General features: G+C 43.6%; 1 protein-coding gene across 3 annotated transcripts in view; it reads right to left on the minus strand.

Moving 5' to 3' along the window:
* Rab3GAP1 (RAB3 GTPase activating protein subunit 1) overlaps positions 1 to 21,094 on the minus strand; it is a 330,004-nt gene that overhangs the window by 261,761 nt on the left and 47,149 nt on the right. For all 3 annotated transcript variants that reach the window (XM_050190865.2, XM_050190864.2, XM_055061565.2), the window contains exons 12-13: positions 16,814 to 16,906; positions 2,419 to 2,609 (exon numbers count right to left, since the gene is read on the minus strand). In XM_050190865.2, coding sequence (XP_050046822.1) covers positions 2,419 to 2,609; positions 16,814 to 16,906 — 284 coding nt within the window. The remainder of the gene's footprint in view (positions 1 to 2,418; positions 2,610 to 16,813; positions 16,907 to 21,094) is intronic.

A 21,094-nucleotide genomic window follows, 5' to 3' on the forward strand; every position in this document is an offset into this window, starting at 1 on the left:
TAAACACACTTCATGGTCGATCATCCCCATGACCTGGTGGGCATTACAGCATGAACGTAAATTTGGAGAGAAGTTTGGCCATCATTTTTCTTTTCTGTAAGCATCCCTTCTTACCATAGAAACATTGATAAAGATGTAAAAAATGAATCTGCTAGCCTGCAATCCAGGGGCATAGCCAGAAATTAATTTTGGGGGAGGCGGGGGGGCGGGTTTCTCTGCCAACAACTACCAATCCTCCCCCTCCTTTACTCTTTCTCTCTCTACATATTATATATAGATTGTGGAGGCTGTACACCACACAAAGACAAACTTCTACGCTCCCCCAGACAAGAATGCTTTAACCACGAGGACGCACATTTTTACGTTGCCGGAACAACACATTGCTTAACTTCTGACAAAAGTTTTTTCATTGCTAAGGCGTGTACCCACTTCGCATCAAATTATGCTCTTATCCGCATGCTATTTTTAAAGATGATGATATTAAAAAAGACAAAAATTTTGTTTATGCATTGATGCACTTATATAATCATTAATCTATGTTGATGACCTAGCTGGTACAGACTTGGAAAAAGTACAGCTAGCAGACTTGGAAAAATGAACAGCACTAAAAACGGGGCCAAACAAAAACAAGACAACACACTATTGTGTGTTTTCTTGTTTGCAGGCCAGACTAGTTCTAGCCCAGATCTTCTAGTAAGTGGTATGGCCAAAGCTACATATGGAAGAGGGCGGGCACTATTTTGCGAGCCGCCTATCACTCGCGCTTTCAGCCTCATGAGCATGCTATATTATTCTAGATTTAAAAATACAGGAACGAAGCTTTGCGCTAGAACTCTACTATGCTAGTTTCATCTACTTTTGGAGGCCTTCTGTCCGACTTGTTTGAAGAGATGTTTGGAAGTAACTTGCGATCATGGTATTGTAGCCATCACGCGACGCATATTGTTATTTGGCTACACTCGAGAATTGATGGGGCAGACAGTCTGAAGCAGGGCTGCTTCCTGTTTAGAAGCCTTTGTAAAAATTACAGCATCCGCAGCTTGCAGTAAAATAAGGGCCAGTAGATCCGAGAAATTTAACAGTGTCGTGTCTCCCGACACCCGTCTATTCTGAAAATTGCCGAGATGTTTAGTTAGGATAGGCTCTCTGCAGCAAGCAGCACATGTTACCACTTGGTAGGTGAGCCTCAGTTAGGCGACTGGCCCCGGCTGTCTGGTGCTAAGCGATCGGGCAGTGACGAGGTGCTCTCCCTACGTGTTCTTGTTTATGCGCGTCCCCTACCCCTCCTCGTATCCATCAGCCCACTCCCCTTCTTACAATTCTTTTCTGTTAGTTACTGTCACACTTTTCAACATTCACCAGGTTGTTGAATGGCACGGTGGCCGCTAACATTCCTATATTTTTGTTTCTGTGTCGACTTCGAGGCCATTCACCTACCTGCCCTCCCACGTACCTGGGGGGGGCATTCTGTAAGAGTCCACCTAGCAGACTGTCCATTTCGGCCGCTGCTGATTGGATGTAGCTGTACGAGCGAGGAGGCGACAAGCGGTCCTAGCCAATCAGCAGCGGCCGAAATGGACAGTCCACTAGGTGGACTCTTACAGAATACCCCGGTGTGGCAGTTTATCAGTTCCCCTGGCCCAGCACTGCTGTCCTTGATATATTTTGCCGTGCGCAATTAAATCAGCATTCTGTAGGTCTTTCTTTCTTGTCCTGTTTTTTGCCCTGCTTTCATTCTTGGCAGCATGTACAAACTAGCCTAACAGCAAGCTCTTCTCAAGTTTATTAATATATTGAAAGTCAGAGACAAGGGAAAGAAAACTAAAGAGGAGGTGCTTATTATGCATATCATAGACAAGCAAGTCGCATTATTTTGGGAATGAGTTTCTTCCGCACATTGTGGTCTACAATTCGGTCAAGTACCAGAAATGAGAAGCTCTTCGATGACACGAAGGTGTGTTTGGGAGCAACAAAGCGCTAAAGTTTCATGCACGCATTTGTCCCATCTTTCTCTGTGTGTGGAATTTTTAGCGCTGATCCTCCCTCAGCAGTTATGGTTAACACAATTCGGAATGAGGTAGAGGTGCATCATGAGTAGGGCCACAATGTTCTGTGCATGAGGGAGAGGGGATCACCCCCATTACATCACCCCTCTCCCCATTCGGACCGCCACTAGCCCTCGCCTTGCTTTCACATTTAAGCTCTCCTTTTCATCCATGTTGCCCTTTCGGAGCCCACCTCCTGAAACTTTCTGTTCCGTAGGAAAGGGGGAAAGGAGGGAGGTTTGGCAGAAAATTTCGAGGGCCAATGCCGCAATCATTTAATGCTCCTGTTTAGTGTCTCTACAAACAAGAAATTGCGAAACAGTGTGGTAAACACGAGAGCCCAGTTTGACCATGACTATATATTAAACGGTACCTTTTCCTGAGGAGTGGCATCTGAAGACAGGAAGATGTAGCCTAGAATTTCGATGAGCAGCTCCTGATTTCGTAGTAGCATGTTGTGCGAGCTCTCTGGAGAGACCTCTGCCTGAGGCAGCTGAGGGATTCGAAAAGGCAGAGCACTGGGCTGGGCCAGTCGATCCAATGCATCAAGGATTTCCGCCTTGGCTGAAAAAATATGCAACTCATGTAAATCTCAATCTAGACAAACAAAACACACTGCAACATCATGTGTTCATCCTTAGAGCAAGCCAGCTGACTGCATTAAATAATCAAGGTATGTCAGGATAATCTGCCTTACACATGAATTCAAAAACAGCAGGTGGCACCTGCTGATGCAAATGAGTGAAACACAGCACATGCTGCCATGAACTGCTAGCTATTACAACACCATATTTAGTGGAAACCAAACTTTCAAGATTTATGCTGCACATGGCGTCCCATATGCTATTCAAAGAATGGTCATTCAGCATTTTTGCATGCACCTACTGTTTCAGCTTCATGTGCTAGTGAAACCGCTGCAAGGATTCAAGAAAATTCTGGAAGATGCCCCTGCAAACTTCTAATATATTTGGAAATGCCACTGTGGTATAACTCAGGGTCTGCGACCTACCGCACTGACTTCAACAAGAATGAGGCAGCACATCCATAGCACATTAACAAATGAATGGAACAGCAAACGACCACTGCTCTTGAGCATACAGCAGCTCATGAGGAGCAGATGAAACAATGAATTGTCATCTGGTAGGCAGATGAAAGAAGTTCCAACATTGTTTTGTGCCCAGCAGATAGTGTTAGTAAATTTCCAACAGGTAGAGCAGCTGAACAGGATGACTGACTTCGGTTCAGCATGGCAAGCATAGAGAACAGTAGCAAACTTTTCCGTGAAGTCTGTAATGTAATTCTTCTATTGTTGCTACGGTCCAAGCTCGCCGTGGATGGTGTTTTTCACCAATGAGAAACAAATTGCCTTCCTTCAGCAAGTTGGTGCGCTTTGTTCACGGCAAAGTTTCTTAGTTCATTGAGATACTCTTTCAACCAGCGATCCCAAGACGCTTTCAGGTCGTCCTCTCATTCTTGCCACAACTATTTCAACTGCACATCACTAGTAGCAGCAACTGCTGCTTTGTAAAGTGGCAGAGCTGTTAGCCTTCTATGTACTAGAAAACTTGCTGGGGAAAGTAGGTAGAGTTCATAGGTGACTGTTGTCATAGATCAAAAGGTAGATCAAATTATGTGAATTTGGCATGCCTGCGACTCCTTTTAAAAGCATGGTAAGCTAAGTATCGCCAACCAGGCCTGTGCCAGGCATCTGCTTTAAGCATTTCTTGATGGAGTATACAGTAAAACCTCGTTATACTGTACCCGCTTAAACAGTAGTTTTGTTTAAAATGTAGTAAAGTCAAATCCCCGACTCAGCGGCCATTTAACGTAATGCATTTTGTATCCGCATAAACCGTACCAGCTTACTGCGTACGTATCGGTTAAAATGTAGTGTTTCCACTTTTAGTTGCGCAAACATGGCGGTGCGTCGTCTCCATCGGGCGGCCCGGCAGAACAAGCCTCAGAGATAGGAACAACGGCCTCGAAGCGCCCTGCACGTTTGTGCGTGAAGCCACATCAACATCATTTTGGCACTGTGCCAGAGAGCATTGTGGCATCGTGCAACCAAGGACTCGTGTCATGCCGAAGCTCGAATAAAAAAGACGCCGGGTGCTCAGCATAGAAGGAAAATTAGACATCGTTTGTGCTATCAAACATGACACGAAGTCGGCGCTGGCATGCCACAAGGATCTGCTGTGGACTATGGTGTGTGGCATTTGGAATGCGAAGAAGTTGCTCGGCAGCGCTGCTGCGACTGCGAAAAGATGTCGGCTACGAGGTTCGACTTGCCATCGTTGCCTCTGTTGTTGCCGAAGTGTCGACTAGCGATAGTGATGAGGACGACATGGAAAGCAACAGCACGGGCGATTCTGGCCCGACAATGGTAGAAGCTACACGTTACGCGAATGCAATCCTGAATGCAATCGTCGTGACGAGAACAGCACTCCTCAATGAAAAAGGCACCCCGCGACTTCTGCAGCGCTACTGCGCACGTGCACGGAGAACGCTAACGAGGAATCTGCCATACGAGTTTTTGCCAAGAAGAGGGGGCTGGCTGAAAAGCTGGCTCACAGCTTCAGTAAGTTTGAGGCTGCTGTCGTCGCTGCTAGGCAGCCGTGGCATCAAATGAAAATAAAACTTTTGTCGCGCAAAGTGAATAAACACTGCATGGTTTTTCCACTTTCATCGCACTCTCTCCGAGTTCCGTTTTTGACAAGTAAGTGCGGGGATCTCGTGGTATTTCGGTTAAGCAGTACTACCGTTTAGTGCGTACTTTTTCCGAGCTCCGGCCAACTACGGTTTAACGAGGTATCACTGTACAAGTCTCTCGTAATACCAGCCCCATTAAGGAGCACTTGGGCACAGGAACTTGCACTGGATTTCTGACGCTGTGAAAAAAAGCAATCATGCCGTGATTCTGAACTGCTTTCCACAGTTTACAAAGTACATTTCGGAAACTGTGGAAGTGATGCCTTCACAAAGGTGCACATACTGTCGCTGTATATGGTCTTGCATAATCCTTGTCGTGAAATGAATTTTTTTAAAAGCGCAGATGAAGCTTTGAGTGGTCAAAGCTTCGTACAACTCAAAGTGAACAGCCATAGTGACAGTGCAAGTAAAGAGTGTAATATAGGCCCGTTCTTGACAGTTTCCTTTGACGTACAGTGGACCTTCAGAATTAACTCGTGTCAATACAAATGGCATATAACTTCTAAAATGGTTCTCAAGCGCCAGATGTGTTTCCTGTTGTACTGGTTTTGCTTGCATTCAGCAAAAGACCACACTGACATATTGTTTTCTTGACTAGCTGTCTGGCATTTGAGATCTAAAATTCTTTATGAACTTGTGTTATGTGTCTCTGAAACTGTCCTGAAGAATATTCGTGTGAGCCGGCTAGATAGAATGTTGCAACGTGAAAGTCCTTCGGCAGAATAATTAAATTTTTAATTTCATATTCATCTTTCTTGCTGTGAGTGTGGCCATCAACTCAAATCAACCTGGTGTTATTGAAGTGGCAGGTGTTTAATCAGACTCCACAAGGGAACAGGTTTCTCCTCTGAGTGATATACATCACCTTGTTGCTAAAGTGAATTTTTTGTTTGACACATTTCAGGCAACGCTCACCCTATTGAACTTATGTCAGAAGTTCTCCAAAAGATTCAGACTCCTATTTCAAACTTTTCTGCATATCGTCAAGAACACACTGTCACTCATAGAAGCCTGATCTGAGAACAAACCATCCCATGCTAATTATTCTTTCCATGGAAGGCTTCGTGCTGAAAGTGTGTGTATAGGTTGTTAACTGTACAGGTATTTCAAGATTGTCATCTTGACTACACGCATGCGGCCAAAGTATAGGATCATTTATTCACTCTAGTCCATGCCATCACAGGTGTGCCTTTTGCAAGCCACCTGCAGAGACCTCTCATGAACAAGTCCACCAGATTTTCTTTGCTGGGAAAAAAGCACCAAGAGAAAGGATCAGTAAGATTGAAGATTTTTTGTGCCCTGTTTCCAATGAACATTTCCATGTCACCGATTCTTTCCGAATGCAGCATAGAGTAACCAGTGAGTAAATCAGAATTTCACTTTATTGACGTCAAGGCCAAAGCTGCTTGAGCGGTACCATATGAACTGGAATATAGGTTGAGTGGGAATATAGGTTAAGCCCTTGCCAAAAAAAAATAGCCGAAATGTGTTTATTTTCACAACACCGCTGCAGCTTTGCGGTGAATTGACTGCACTATCACTGTTTACGAGTGTGCACAAAGCTCCTGCACAAAGCCTGCAAGTGCGTCCTCAAGTTGTGGATACACTGCATGATGCCTACAAAATGACATTTTACGTGGGTTGGACACCATCAAGTTCTCCTTTTTGTGGCCACCAATATCGCAAGCGTTTTTTCAGAAACTCCAAACTGGTGCTGAGTAACCATGTTGCCATGTGCTTCGGCAACAAATACATCCTTATCTTGAATGCTGCTGAATACTCATTGTGGACCAGACAAAAATAAGGTCGATCAGAAGAGCACACACAAGAAGACACAGCGACAAGAAAATAAAAGATGCCAGCAATCACATTTGGATATGGATACTGCTTTGGCTATCTGTTCGCCAACATACATGCTATAAGTTGCCAGACGATAACTCACATTCTGCTAAAGACCACTACATAAGACGAGTGGTGACTTTGGTTTGCTGTTTTCATGAAAATATCTAGACTTATATTCAGGTTTATATGATAATTATACATAAGAGCTGCTACCAAAGAAGACATTAGCTCAAGCTAAGCCAGCGTTATGGTTTTGATTAGCGCAACTCAGATCTTCGCAAACAGATGAGTATTCCAAGTGCTGCCTGCAGAATCCTGCATGGATATGTAAACTCTGTAGGCTGACTCGCTCGCATCGCTGACGATATGCAGGTTGGACTTGCAGACTGACTTGCCACTCCAGTGCCCAAAGATCTGTGGTTACTGAGAACACGTATAAGGGCTACGTCCCAGCTCCATTTTACCCATGGGTCCACTACATGGGAGGGTAGAGGTTCATCCCACTCTAGATTAGCACAGTAAAGGTGTTGCAAAATCATTTTTAACTTGCACAAGAAATAGAGATGGCAAACCTAAAAGGATGTAGAGTTTTGTCACAGCTTGGAGAGCAAAACACTTGGTTGCTTGATGCTGTGCAACAAAGTGCATGACGCTCTTTAGATATACATAGAATGTGTTTGTATCCATGTTCCATGACAGTCCAAAACTTTGAGTGTTCCTGACAGTGCAAAGGGCTCTCTCCTGTGATATGGTTGTCTCCTGAAAATTTAGTTACGTCAGAGTTAATGCTTTTTCATTTGCGTATGTTCATAGACGCATCTCTACATATGTTGATTATTTCTTTATACATCGTAATAGTGACATCTTTTGTGTCTGTTCCAATTAAAAGATTGTCCACGTACATGGAGTCCTGTAGCGGGGCCGTAGCTGGGGGGGGGGGGGCTTAAGGGCCTCCAGCCCCCCCCCCCGCCGAAATTTTTTCGTGCTGTCCATGCACCGCCGACCAAAGCAACCCCCGGCACCGGAAATCATTCTGGATTTTGTCTAGAATGTCTTTTTTACACTCGAAAAGACATTTCACCGCGAACATTGTGAACTCGGGCTGGATTTCGCGGCAACGCCCATGCACCTGGAGTCGCATAATGCATGGAGCCCAATCTGAGCACAAAGCTTCAAGGGCGTTTTGATGGCGAGCGGGCTCGTCACAGCATATCACGGAGGCCGCGGAACCTACGGAGCGCATGGATTTCAATTCTGAAACTTCATTGGTATAAAGTTCTCATAAACTTTTGATGTGAAAGGTGCATTGACATTTCCAAAGTTGGGCTTTAGATTTTCAATTGCGGAACTTTGTGGGTTTAATGTTCTTATAAACGTTTGGCACCAAAGGTTCATTGACTTTTCTAAAATCTTACATCGGAACATACAATGAGACAAGCCAAATCAACACACTATCAGACAAGCTGAAAAAGCACGCAGCGAGGTCCGACGAGACAAAATGTTGTGGTGGTTCATTTGTGCCATCATGTCACATAAAAAAAAATCAACATTTTTTTCACCTATAGCGCCAAAGCATCCATGTCAAGACAGTAAAGCCAGCCAAGGTAACTATGTTCTTATTTATTTTTTCTACTTTTACTTATATTTGCGAGAACACATTGAGCCTCTTCAATCATTTTTTGTTCTCGCTACCCTACCCGTGGGCCGCCAGAGCCAGCCAGAGCACAGGTGTTTTTCTGGTGTTGTCCTGACCACCGCGTGGCACACTTCGGTGCGCGTTCAGTTTTCTCTGGCCGAGTGGATTTTCGCCTTTAGGAGTTTTGGACGCTTTCTGGCTAGCAGACTAGAAAATAAACAATGGTCCCTCACCGCCATCACTGTGGGGACTCGACGGATTGCACCGCGTTCGCTTGAGCGCAACCTCTCCAGAAAGTCTTGTCTCACCAATGTAGGATACCGAGAAGTATGCGTATGGTTCTCGGTGGACCAAGCGTCTCACGTTTTCTTCTATATTCCTAAGGTAGCCACATTAGGTGCACAAAGTAGGCATTCGATTGTGGCCAACATAATTTCCTTTGCGTTTGTTCATTTCGGTGGCCATGCTTGCTATGTCATTTGTGATTGCAGCGTCCGTGTATATATAAATGGTGTGATGCGGCATTCTTAGTTCCAATCTCTTTTCCAATATTTTTCTAGCTTCCGCGTTTCGTCTCGCGATAAGGCGTTGTTGCCTCCGTATGCCCAGTGGTGCTTTCCATGGTGATGTTATGGTCGCTTCCGCGGGCTCTGGCTTTGCATGGACTTGTTTATTCCATGACATGATCTGTTTTCCTTGAGTTGTGTTTTCCAACCGGGATCGAATTCAAATTCGTGCTTCAGTCATTATGTCCTGTATGGGTGGAATCATTACGAGCCTGAGCAGGTCCTCGTTCCTTGTGTGCTACGGTAGCCCAGTGATCGTACGGAGGGTGGCCCTGTGTAACTTTTCGATGTCGCTGAGGTCTCGTTCAGAGGATTCGTACACGGGTACCCCGTAAAGAATCCTTCCAACCGCGACCGCTTTTGCAAGCGTTTGGCATGCTTTCTGACACGCTCCGCCATACTTGCTCGATATTCGTCTAACCATGTGCAACAGCGGTCTCCATTTTTGCTTTAGTGTGCGAATCTATAGCTGGGGGCTGTTGCAGCTAGCAATCTGTGCTCTGAGGATCCTAATTTTTCCATTGGTCGACGTAATATTGCTTTGGACGATGTGTAAAGTGATCTGCTTGTTTACGTTGGTTGCTTTCTTTCCGTCTACGCTGATCAATTCCGTCTTCTCTGGCGAGAGTTGCAGTCCGAGGTTATCTAAAGTGTTGCTAAGGCTCAGGATTGCTGCTTGCAGTTCAGTTTGCATGCTCTGTATGTCGGAATAATCCGCCGCTTCCATCCATATTGTTATATCGTCAGCTTAAATAGTAAAACAGGCCGAACTGTCTCGCTCAAGACTTTCTGCCACCCGTGCCAGCTTCTTGGGGCGGGGGAAACCTTGCACGCTGAACTCTTTGCTATATGGGGAGCGGTCAACACCATTCTCATTAACATGGGAGACATTGTAGAGCAGAGTGTGCAAAATAATTATCGGATCCTTACTGACTCGTACGAAGCGGTGACCGAATTAACGGTGCCTAAGACAGATGATGCTGTGGCCAACGACACCAGAAAAAAGCTAAAGAGGATGCAGGACAATGGGACAAATGTTGTTAATCTTATGGACACCGGGGCACACCGGCACGGATGGGAGAAACGCAGCCACTCATGCAGTTGCCGCGCAAGCGGGTGGGCTTGAGTACATGTACAGCTCCCCACACTCCATTTCCTCGCCAAACCCCACGGACGAAAATCCATACCTAAAGATATTGGTCGAAGGCTCTCCTAGCAGAGCAATGACGCATTACATTCGCACTAAAATAAATGCAGACAGTAAACGGAGACTATTAGAAGCTACACCAGTACATGTGTTTGACGACAAGGGCGGGCTTACTCACACGGAAGAGGTTTTTTTAATAAGGTTATGGCCAATGCTACATACACACCACACATACTTGAGGAATGGTACCAACCCAGACAAGCTACGATTGCGAACACTTATACCCGATGCACACATTGCCAGGAGTCATGCAGAGCAGACTTGCAACACCTCATTTGGAGCTGTGCAGCTTTTTCACAAGGGAGATCCAACATTCAGCATTTACTACACGGAGACATTAGAACACTAGGAATTGGAATACAAACTAACCCTGAAACACAGAAAGCGATTGCGACATATGGCAGACAAAGTGGCCTGTTTCGAGTAGTGTAGAAGTGGTCGACCAGCCTATGCAAGAGTGGCGGAACTGAACATGCACCTGAGTCTGCATAAAGCGGAAGATCAAAGACTGAGATGAAGATGTGCTACAGCCAACAATACAGGAACCCACATTCCTTTCCCTCCTAAACCCCAACAGTGGCCTATAGCTGTCCCCTTCCTTCAAATAAAGGCTTTCTTCATTCAGATTCATTTCGGTGGCCCTGCCCCTCAAAAAGAAGAAAAATATACATTGTTGTGGCACAGCGAATCGTAGCATGAAAGTTCGATTTTTTTTTTACTTCTTTTGCGAAAAGTAATGAGCCACGGGGTGCTTCAGTTGCCGGATACTCTCATTATATTATTGCGATAGCAATTATATGGACACTCCAGGCGCATTCCTGCCATCGCCGTCGTCCTCTTGTTTCGTATAAAGTCCAAGGGTGATAACATCATGACCGTGCGCCGCATGGTGTATGTGCGAGGGAAAGCGTGGAGGGGGGGGGGGGGGGGTTGGAATGGGTGAGCCGACGATGGCAGCTCAGCCTTGTGTGCGCAAGGAAGAAAAGCGGGGAGGAAGCGTCGCCTTCCGTCGCGCGCGATGCATTGGGGGAAGTGGAAGGAGGGTAGGCGGGCCTTAGGATTCTGTGATCTGTGAATCTGTGATTGCGCACATGTTTATTTGCCTTGTTTCACACATTATAACAGTGGCTTTTTCTTAGATACGTAAATTTATTGGTGACTTATACATACATTTAAATATCTCGTTGCGAGGTTTTGTGTATACGTGCAGTGAGCTTTGTTTCCAGTGACACTTTTATGCCCTTTATCAAGCTGCATCTTCGCATTTTTATATACCATCGTATCTTCACATTTCCAATGTACGAGGGCGAGTCAAATGAAAGTGAGCCAACCCACCCCGCACAATAATAGTTCGGTTCATTATCTGCGAGGCATGCGCGTAGCACACAAGCATCTCCCATTTACAAAACGAGAAGAACGGGCGTTAACCGAGGGGCCCAATTTTTATTAGTCATAAGAAACCAACAAACACTGACACCAAGGACAACATAGGAAAAATTAGTTGTGCTTAATAAATAAAATAAAGAAACAACAAATTAATGGAAATGAAAGCGGATGAAAAAAGAACTTGCGGCAGGTGGGAACCGAACCCACAACCTTCGCATTTCGCATGCGATGCTCTACCAATTGAGCTACCGTGGCGCCGTTTCCCCATCCACTTTCTTGGGTATTTATGTGTCCTAGTAGAACCCTGGGAGGGAGTGTTAGCCAGTGCCACCACTCACAGACCTCGGCGGCGGACGTGGAACGTCCTTTTTGCCGCAGGCGTCACGAGAACGTGATCTTTTTGGGTGAAGACAACTGGTCAATAAAGCCACACATGCTACATGAAGGCATCAATGTTCCGGATTTGAGACCCTCGTTATGTAATAAACGAGAAGAAAGGGGGTTAACCGAGGAGTCCGATTTTTACAGTCATATCATAAGAAGCCATTTATGGCAGAGAGTGCGAACATCAGCCACGCTTCTGTTCACACCATAATTCATGAACATCTCGGTTATCGGCCCTTGTGTGCGCAATGGATGCCCAAGGTTTTGAACCACAGCCAGAAGACGGAGAATTTTGGCACTGCCTTGACTCATCTGATCTGGTATGACAATGAGGGTGACGACTTCTTGTCTGAAATTTTGATCAGCGACGAACCATGGTGCCACTACTACGAGCCTGAAACACGACGGCAAAGCTTATAGTGGAAACAATCGACTTCACAATCCCCAAAGAAAGCAAAGGCCGTCATTTCCGCCGGAAAGGTGTTGCTGACTTTTTTTAGATCATCAGGGGCCATTACTGATAGAATTTGCCAATTATTGAGAAAGTATCAATTGTTTATGATATTGTGAAACACCGGATCGGTTGTGTGTCGCAATCAAGAACAAACGACGTGGAAAATTGACGAATGGGGTCATCTTGTTCCACAACAATGCCCGTCCCCACGTCCCTGATGTGGTTAATACAAAACTGGCAAAGTTCAAGTGGGAAACGCTGCAACCTCCGCCATACAACTCAGACCTGTCGCCTTGCCACTTCCACATTTTGGGGCAAATGAAAAAAACAGCTCAAGGGAACCAGATTCATGCCAGACGATGACGTGAAGGAGTCAGTGGCAGACTTTTTGAAGCAGCAACCCAAGGAGTTTTACAAGACGGGAATCACGCGACTCGTTAGTCAATAGGACAAATGTCTAATTGTTCATGGAGACTAATTTGAAATAAAGTACCCTGTTTGTCATATGTTCGCAGTGGCTCACTTTCATTTGACTGGCCCTCGTATATTTAGCAAAACTCCTGCTTTTTATACGTGCTCGCTGTTGCGACTATAATTTCGGTGCAATTAGTCACGGTACACGACCGGTGACACCTGCTCCTGCGTAATATATTGGAGGAAATGACAGCGTCAATGAGATATTTCATTGGCCGTTGCACATGTACAAGAATGTAAACAAGGTTCTTGAATGACAAAGTTTCATTCTTATATTTGTCCTCAACTTGTTCATTTCATGGTCTTTACATTTTGCATATCAACGGCATGCACTGCTTTGCTGGTTTCGAACTGAAATACTTCTAAAGTTCGTATGATATTTTCTTTACTTATTAAATAGACGAAAAAATATGGAAGCATTGATATCAGTTACTTTGGGCACAATTTTTGGCGCATACAAGTATATTCTTTTATGAAAAAATACATATTTTACTTGTTTTGACAGTACGTAGCGTTCAAGAAATCGTTTGCAGCATCTTTGGCAATGACAATGCAGTATGTATTTGATCCATGAATTCATGTATTTGATCCCCTGACAAATTGTTTAAGAGGACGCTTTAGCTCGGGCCCAACTCCGACGCGGCCTATTCAAATACATGTAAAACACAGAAACGCTTTTTTGAGATAACCCCTGGATCGCATTTAATGAAATTTGTTGCATTTTAGAGAGAAGGTTAAATTCTAGTTTCTGTTGGAAACGTCATTTCGATTTAGGGTCCGAATTTTTTTTTTAATATTCTGAAGAACTTGAAAGTTTGAAAAATGTAGCAGCACAATGTTTATAAATTAATAGCTCTGCATCAAAAAGAGACATTGCGGTTCTGTAAACGGCATCTGTTAAAACAGTCAAAGCGAACAAATTTGGTATGTCAATTGGTATCTTATGTGAATTGGTTACGTTGTGTTCAAGGGTTCTGCAAAAGCTGTATTTCCATAATACTAATTTTTTTAGAATCATGTATAAAAAAATTATTTTGTCTGCTGTAGATATACTATTAGATGGAATTCACAGAATTTTGATATCATTTTTCGTTGTTGAGTTAGAGTTTTAAACTTGATAATTTCGTTTTCTAAAAATTTGCGACACATGCCAATTTTTACTAAAGAAGTGACAGCCTAAAAATTAAATCCAAAACCAACAATCACTAGAACTTAAGTTTTTCTTTTAAATGCAACAAACCTCGTTAAATTTGGTGCAGTGGTTGCCGAAAAAATGAATTTTCCTTCTACATGTATTAAGATACGAACACCCGAGCTAAAGCTTCCTCTTAAGGAGGAGGCCGAGCTGCAATGTGAGCCCCCCCCCCCGTACGAACGAAATTTCTGGCTACGCCACTGTACTGTAGCAATCAAGCTATTGATGGGAAGCGGTCCTCAACGTATAAAAATAATGCTGCAATGTAGCTGTCAGGAGAAAAGGGCTTAAAATGGCTTCAAATGGAACTCTGGTCATCTTCCAGACTTCTTCTTCTGGTAAAGGTTGGTTTGTCTGAAGAGGCATCTTACAGCAGAGAAACTGCAGTGAATCTGTTCTCATTTCACAGGTCAATTTGGAGGAATGTTTTTTTTAACATATGCTGTCATAGTAACCTTGCGTCGTTGAAAGCGCAAGACGAGTGTAGCAACGTCTGAATTTAAGTTCAGGCCAGGTTCTAGATTTTCATTTACCGCTTTGGCACCATATTCATGGGAGGAGCCATCGAAAACAATGCGAATCTTCATATCCGATCAATGCTCAATGAGGCATGTAGTACAGTCGAGGTAGAGTAGTGGAACCCAAGGACGAACCCTCCTATGGACCTTTGTGGACCTATGGGTCCTTTGTGGACCCTCCTATGAGACTGAAATGGTGCTGTCACACTTTTCCAAGAGCCTGGAGTTCTTGCTCAGTTTGCGTGTTAAGCTGCTTAGGAGCTTTATCACAACATTTAAGTTGTCTGCCAGGTCTACCATTTTCTTCAACAGGAGGCTGACCTAATACTGACGGTCCTTCCTGGTTAGGTTGTTTTTCTTGTAGTACCATCTCACCATTCCTCTCTTCAGCTCTGACATTGAGGTTGTTTAGGTCCTAAAACTGAGAGCTTTAAAACCACTGTCCTCTTATAAAGAGGTTCGGAGCACAATGAAGCTAGTACAATGAATAGCGTGGCCTGAGAACAAAATTGAATGTCGCACAGCCCAGCCTAATTTAGTCTCCACAGATTTAAGTCTGTTCCACAGTGTCTTCATGGCACCAGTCAAAAGTTTCCAATATCTCCTTGCAAAGAAAGGGCACGTGTGTCCAACCCAGTTTTCTTCATCTTCATTATCACTTTATCACCAAGAGAAGTTTGGCCTTTGTTCTCTTTGCTGGCAACAACATTCTTATGCCAAATAAAGGAAAATACTTCTGAAAAAAAAAATGCTTTATTAGTTTCAAATGGTATAGTATAAGTCTTTAGTGTCCCTATAAAGCAAACCATAAATACAATAAAATTTCATCATAACGAAGTCGAAGGGCAAGCCAGAATTGCTTTGTTATATCTATTATTGCATTTACTGCACTATAAATCTCTATGTGAATTTTAAGGGGAATTTCACTCACTTTGTTATATTTATTACTTCGTTATATCCCGTTTCGTTATAATGAGGTTTGATTTGATTTCATTTCATTTATTGAAGCCTTAAAGACCCGGAGGCATTACATAAGGCGGGGGCAAACAAAGTGTGAGCAACTCTAATCACGCAAAGGAGGGAAAAGAGGAAGAAAATATAGACGAAGAATAGAAAAGGAAACAACACTCAGGAGGGAACCAAGCAAGCAGTACATCATCAAAATCACTGTAAAAAAACTATAAAATACAACAAAATACATACTACATAAATACCACTAATTACATACTATGCATGAGAACGAATCACTATCAATTTTTTACTTGAAAGGGGTCAAGTAGCAAATGCATTTTTAACAAACCATTCTAGGTCAAGTGGATTGTTAGTTTCTCACGGAAAGTCGTGTGATCGGCGAAAGAGACAATACATTCGGGCAGAGTGTTCCACAGCGCTATTGCACTTGGAAAAAAAGAATCCTTCATCGAAGACGTACAGCACTGAATGTGCGCGATTGGACAGCTGTGGTTGAGGCGGGGAGATTCTAGGAGGGGGTTGTAGTAGAAAGAGTGAAGTATGCAGAGACACGAGATGATACGACGTGATTGGAGACTGGTAAGATCGAGTGTGCGTTTTAGTTCAGTTATGCTGGTTTTACTTGAGTAGTTTGACATGATAAAGCGTGCAGCACGATTCTGAATGGCTTTTAATTCGTAGGTGAGATATGCTTGCGAGGGGTGCCAGATAGATGATGCATACTCCAGTTTCAGCCGAACGTATGTCTGATATGCAAGTTCTTTAATAGCGGGCGATGCAGATTTCAGATTGCGACGTAAAAAACCAAGTGTGCGCGAGGCGTTTGCGCATATTGTTTCAATGTGAGTAACCCATGATAATGACGATGTCAAGTGAACACCTAGATACTTATAGCAGTCTGTTAGTGGTATTGTAGTTGAGCTTATGTGGTACGCGTAATTTGTAATGCTGCGCTTACGTGAAAAGGACATACATTGGCACTTATTAAGGTTAAGAGGCATGAACCATTTTTTACACCATGAAACGATAGTGTCTATGTCTTTTTGTAGGTCAATGGAATACTATTTGGTTTCAAAAAGGAGGTCTACAATAAAAAAAATTATTGTTATTAGAGTTGCGACACTAAATTTTTTTCATTGAATTCCTTTCTCTGGTCCTTCTAGCAGCATAAACAGAGAATTCAATATCCCACAAAAAATAACACACTACAAGCCTGTACGAGCAAATGAACTTTAGACAATTTAGGAGCGAATTCGTAAACGGGAATCTACTGCATAAACTCTACAAGTTTCACTGAGATATCATTGGGATTAATGAAAATTATGTTCCCGAGTGCACCTGCAACACTGCAGAAGATTGAAGTACCATGCAACACAAATAAAAGCAATGGTAGTTTTATTAAAGCACCACAAAAACAATTCTTACCAGAGAGGTCTTCTGTCTCAACCATAGTCTTGAGCACATTATCTAATGAATTAGTCATCTGGCATACCACAAGGAAGTTTCGCAGGTACTCTTCTACAAAAGCAAACAAAAGAAACAAAAATCAGGACAAATATTTGAAAAAAAAAAATTCAATATAACTATGACCAGCAGTGTGACCATCACCTGCAGATCATTCTCTATAGCATACTGCAGTCCCCTGCTGCTTATCAATTGACAGTGGTATCTATCACCAAGAATATATCCAGAAAAGGCACATGGATTGCAACTTGTAAGCAGTGTGAACTTTGTTTAAAAGATAACACATTGCAAATGGCGGCTTGCCTTCACTCTCCTTTGCTATGGCTGCTCTTTACTGCCCAACCATGAGGTTTGGCTGATGGTGCCTCAAGAAGTGCTCAATAACCTGAGACTGATCAAGACTGAATAGCATCTATTTATGCCACAGACATTTCAACAGTTTTAGCATGGTGAGCATGTACCGGTGTAGACTTGTAGAGAAATACCGAAAACATGTCTGGGGACAGCAGAGTTGGTGGCAGTAGGAACATTTTATGATACTGTGATCAACCATTGCACATAACAAAGTTCTTGTGATGCACAACATCTCTCTCAAAGAAAATCTTTTTGATGATAGTTTCCCGAACGAATGTGGGTATGACAGCATACTACGTTGGTCACCACTATGTCCTACATCTACACTAGCAGGCACTCACTGAACTAGAATTCTCTATACGTGCAGTGGATACTGCAACTTCTATGTGAAACAAATACAAAAACCAAGGTGGACGTCTGCTGCCTTTTAAATGTCCACATTCCAAACTTCATCTAGGTACCCTAACTATCAGCGACAGTGTAAACATGTTGCACAGCATGCTTAAAGAACAGCTGAATACATCTGTTGTAGGATTTGTTACTCTTGGTGAATAGCAGTTAGATTAGTAGGTGTTTATAGCAGGTGCTAGCTGCTGCAAATAAAACCCCTCCATTTTACTGTTAGTCCATGGCTTTTGGATGCACATTCGACAGAAATTCAGCATGATGAAATGACACCACTGCTGTACTTACACAAACAAAACTTTTTTCTCTAATATCCTGAATAACTTGCATCTTGCACAACATTAGAAACAGTGCTATGAATATAACAGTAATGCCACTACTGCAACTAGCAGCATAACAAACGTATGAGAAAATAAAGCAAACCCCAATACTCATGTCTTGTTGTATAGGTCTTATATGCCCGATGACGCACACACGGACTGAAGGAAGTGTCCCCGACAAAAGCCAAATAACTACTACTCCTTCATGTAGAAAATTTAGCGCTAAATTTCCAACATGAACCAATGCTAACTTTCTCAGTTCACCCTCCTTAATAAGTACTCCTTTATTCATTAGTGGCAAATATATGCAGGTGACAAGGGCAACCTGTGGCACCACCTAGGAATCGAATGAGAACTTCTATTCACTAAGCTTAGGGGTGGTGGTGGTGGTGGTGGTGGTGGTGGTGGTGGTGGTGGTGGTGGTGGTGGTGGTGGTGTGTTGTAGCTACAGTGCACCCCCACTATCTCCTAAGGTTAGGGCCTGTCATAACCTGATAGCCACGCTTATTTCTTTCCCTCTTAGTTGAATGCCTCAAAATCAAAGGTGAGTTCTGATCAAGTAAATGTTCTCATACTGGACAGACGTCCGGAGCAGGTACGTGAACGAAAAGTGTACCTCAGCATTTCCTAGGAGATCAGAGTCTTCCTTAAGCACTGCTTTAGCTGGACCTCTGGATAACATGGAGCTTGTACAGGGGTTGGAAGTACATCATACCTTTCCCACACATCAAGATCTTCCCTTTGCAGCCATAACGCTGTAAGTGAAGTAAATTTCAGACCATCTGATGTATTAGTTTTTGAACGTAAATTGCCAATTGACAGCCTGTGCATTGGAAAATGGACCGACTGCATCAATTGCCAACTTCTTCCACAGTGTAGAAGGAAATTATTTGTAAGGGTGGCACAACTGGCTTTGCAGACTTGTCTACAGACTGGCAGACAGCAGTGCAGACCTTAATAATTTCTTCCAATTGCCAAGTCAATCCCGGCCACCAGTACTAGTTGCGAAGCCTCTGCTTTGTTCGAGAGATTACAAGTAGTGACTCTTGCACTGCTTTCAAAAGGGTGCCGGGCAAGGACAACAGTACCACGAACTGCTCACCCTGAAGAAGCAGACCACCCATCACAGACAATTAGTCTCAGATACAGTAGAAAGGAACAGCTTCAAAAGGCGGTGATCTACTCAGTGGCCATACTGACGTCACCCAGCCGATGACATTCTACAGCAGGAAATGCTGCAAGATCTCAGTGATGAATTTGTCATGAGTAATACATGGTAAAATAAAGCATACTGCTTATTCCGCCTCTTAACACTCTGCCTCTTGAACCTGTCCCTGCTCCAGCACTCTGAGGAGAGGATCAGTTGTCGTGTTCTCGCAGCCTTTCCTGAATTCAAGCTGGTAGTTGTAGGCTAGCAGCCTCACATGCCACCTAGCAATCCTGAAGGGGGCAACGGCCAACTCTTTTAGTGCTCCAAAGCATCACTACGGACTGGAAGTCCGTGCATAAAATTAATGGGCACGCCCACAAATACACCCTCCAATATTCACAAACGCAAATTCATGCTAGTACTTCTAGCTCACCTATCGAGTACTTACATTCTTGATCTGCCAACCTTCTGGATGCAAAGGAAATAGTGATCGGGTCAGTCGTCTATAGTGATCGGGTCACAATTGTTTACAGTGTGGAGTCAAACCACTGTAAGGACTTGCTTGTTAGCGAGCATTTCATTTCCTCAAAACAAGCTTGCCTTTTTGCGTCCCAGGTGAAAGGCATATCCTTTTGCAGTAGTTGACCGTGAGGCTCGACAACTTCAGCGTGACACACAATGAATTTCGTGTAGTAGCCTGCCATGCCCAAGGATGAGCGAAAAATCGCTCCTGTAACGAGCATTCGTTTTTGCCACTAACTGATCCTGGATGAAATCGTCTGCCTGTAGCACAAATTTCCATGAAGCCGAGAGCTCATGTATGACTGTAACAAACGTGTCCACATATTCTTTCAGTCTGGGTGCACTGTCCAAACTGGTGCCATTCTGCTAAAACATTAGTGCTGGTGGCATAGTGAGTGTCGAGCATTCCCTCGTACTATTACACTTCTCAGCGATTGACGCCTCAGCTTTGGCAGATGCAGGTGAATTTTCCTTGGCAAGTAATGCATACGGTATCCACTGACCTTCCACACCAAGGAAATGTTGAAAGAGAGTCTTGTGCAAGGCAGCTGGGTGGGCATCAGCCACCAATTTAAGAAGATAGTTCTAGAACATTTGATGCTCCTGGTTCCAGGAGATTACGTGTTTTCCCAGTGCTGGCAAAAAATCTGGATGAGGCTGAAGGAGGCTCATCTTATAAAAGCGTAGCATACTCCATGTTATCTCACCACTATCTGTTGTATCAGGCTGATATGCCCAATTAAGCATGTGCAGCCTGATGAAACTATCCATGACCAAAGCTATATGATAACTGCTCCTTTAATGTTAGTGGATAGCATATACAGGTGAGAGGGCACCTATAACGCTATCAGGGAACCAAATGAGAAGTTATAACACAACAATGTTATCTTCTGTAAGCACACTGTCATAGCAGTGGTCACAGATATGCTTCTCCTTGGTTTCTTGCTTTTTTTTTCATGCTGATTACGCATTACTTCCAGCAACATTTGTAGACAGTAACTGAGTATTCATTTAAATATAACTAATCAGTGCCAACCCTTACTTTTAAAGCCATCTTAAGTTACCATCTCTGTTATGGTGCCCCAGCCTAGTAAATAAAAGATGTTTGAAGTTCTGCAGTCAACATGATCTGAACACAAGGAATGCAAATGCATGATAAAAGATACTTGTGACTAATAGCTCATTAGTAGATTCATTCATAGATTGATTCGTTTTTGTACCATCACTACTACTGTAACCCAGATGAAACTGCTCATTGATTCATTCATGGGGTTTAACATCCCCAAGAAACTCTGGGGCTACGAGAGACGTGGTAGTGGAGGGCTCCGGATTAATTCTGACCAACTGGGTTTCTTAAATGAAACTACTCGTGCATGTCACCTGTTCAGTGCCTTACTTAAGGGCACTTTCAAACAACTCTGCCAGAACACTCCGTATATTGTTATGATCAACAGTGAGTGAACAAGGAAAGCCTCAGCCCGGAGCCAATAC

The sequence above is a fragment of the Dermacentor andersoni genome, chromosome 1 (genome assembly GCF_023375885.2).
Source record: "Dermacentor andersoni chromosome 1, qqDerAnde1_hic_scaffold, whole genome shotgun sequence".
Lineage (NCBI taxonomy): Eukaryota > Metazoa > Arthropoda > Arachnida > Ixodida > Ixodidae > Dermacentor > Dermacentor andersoni.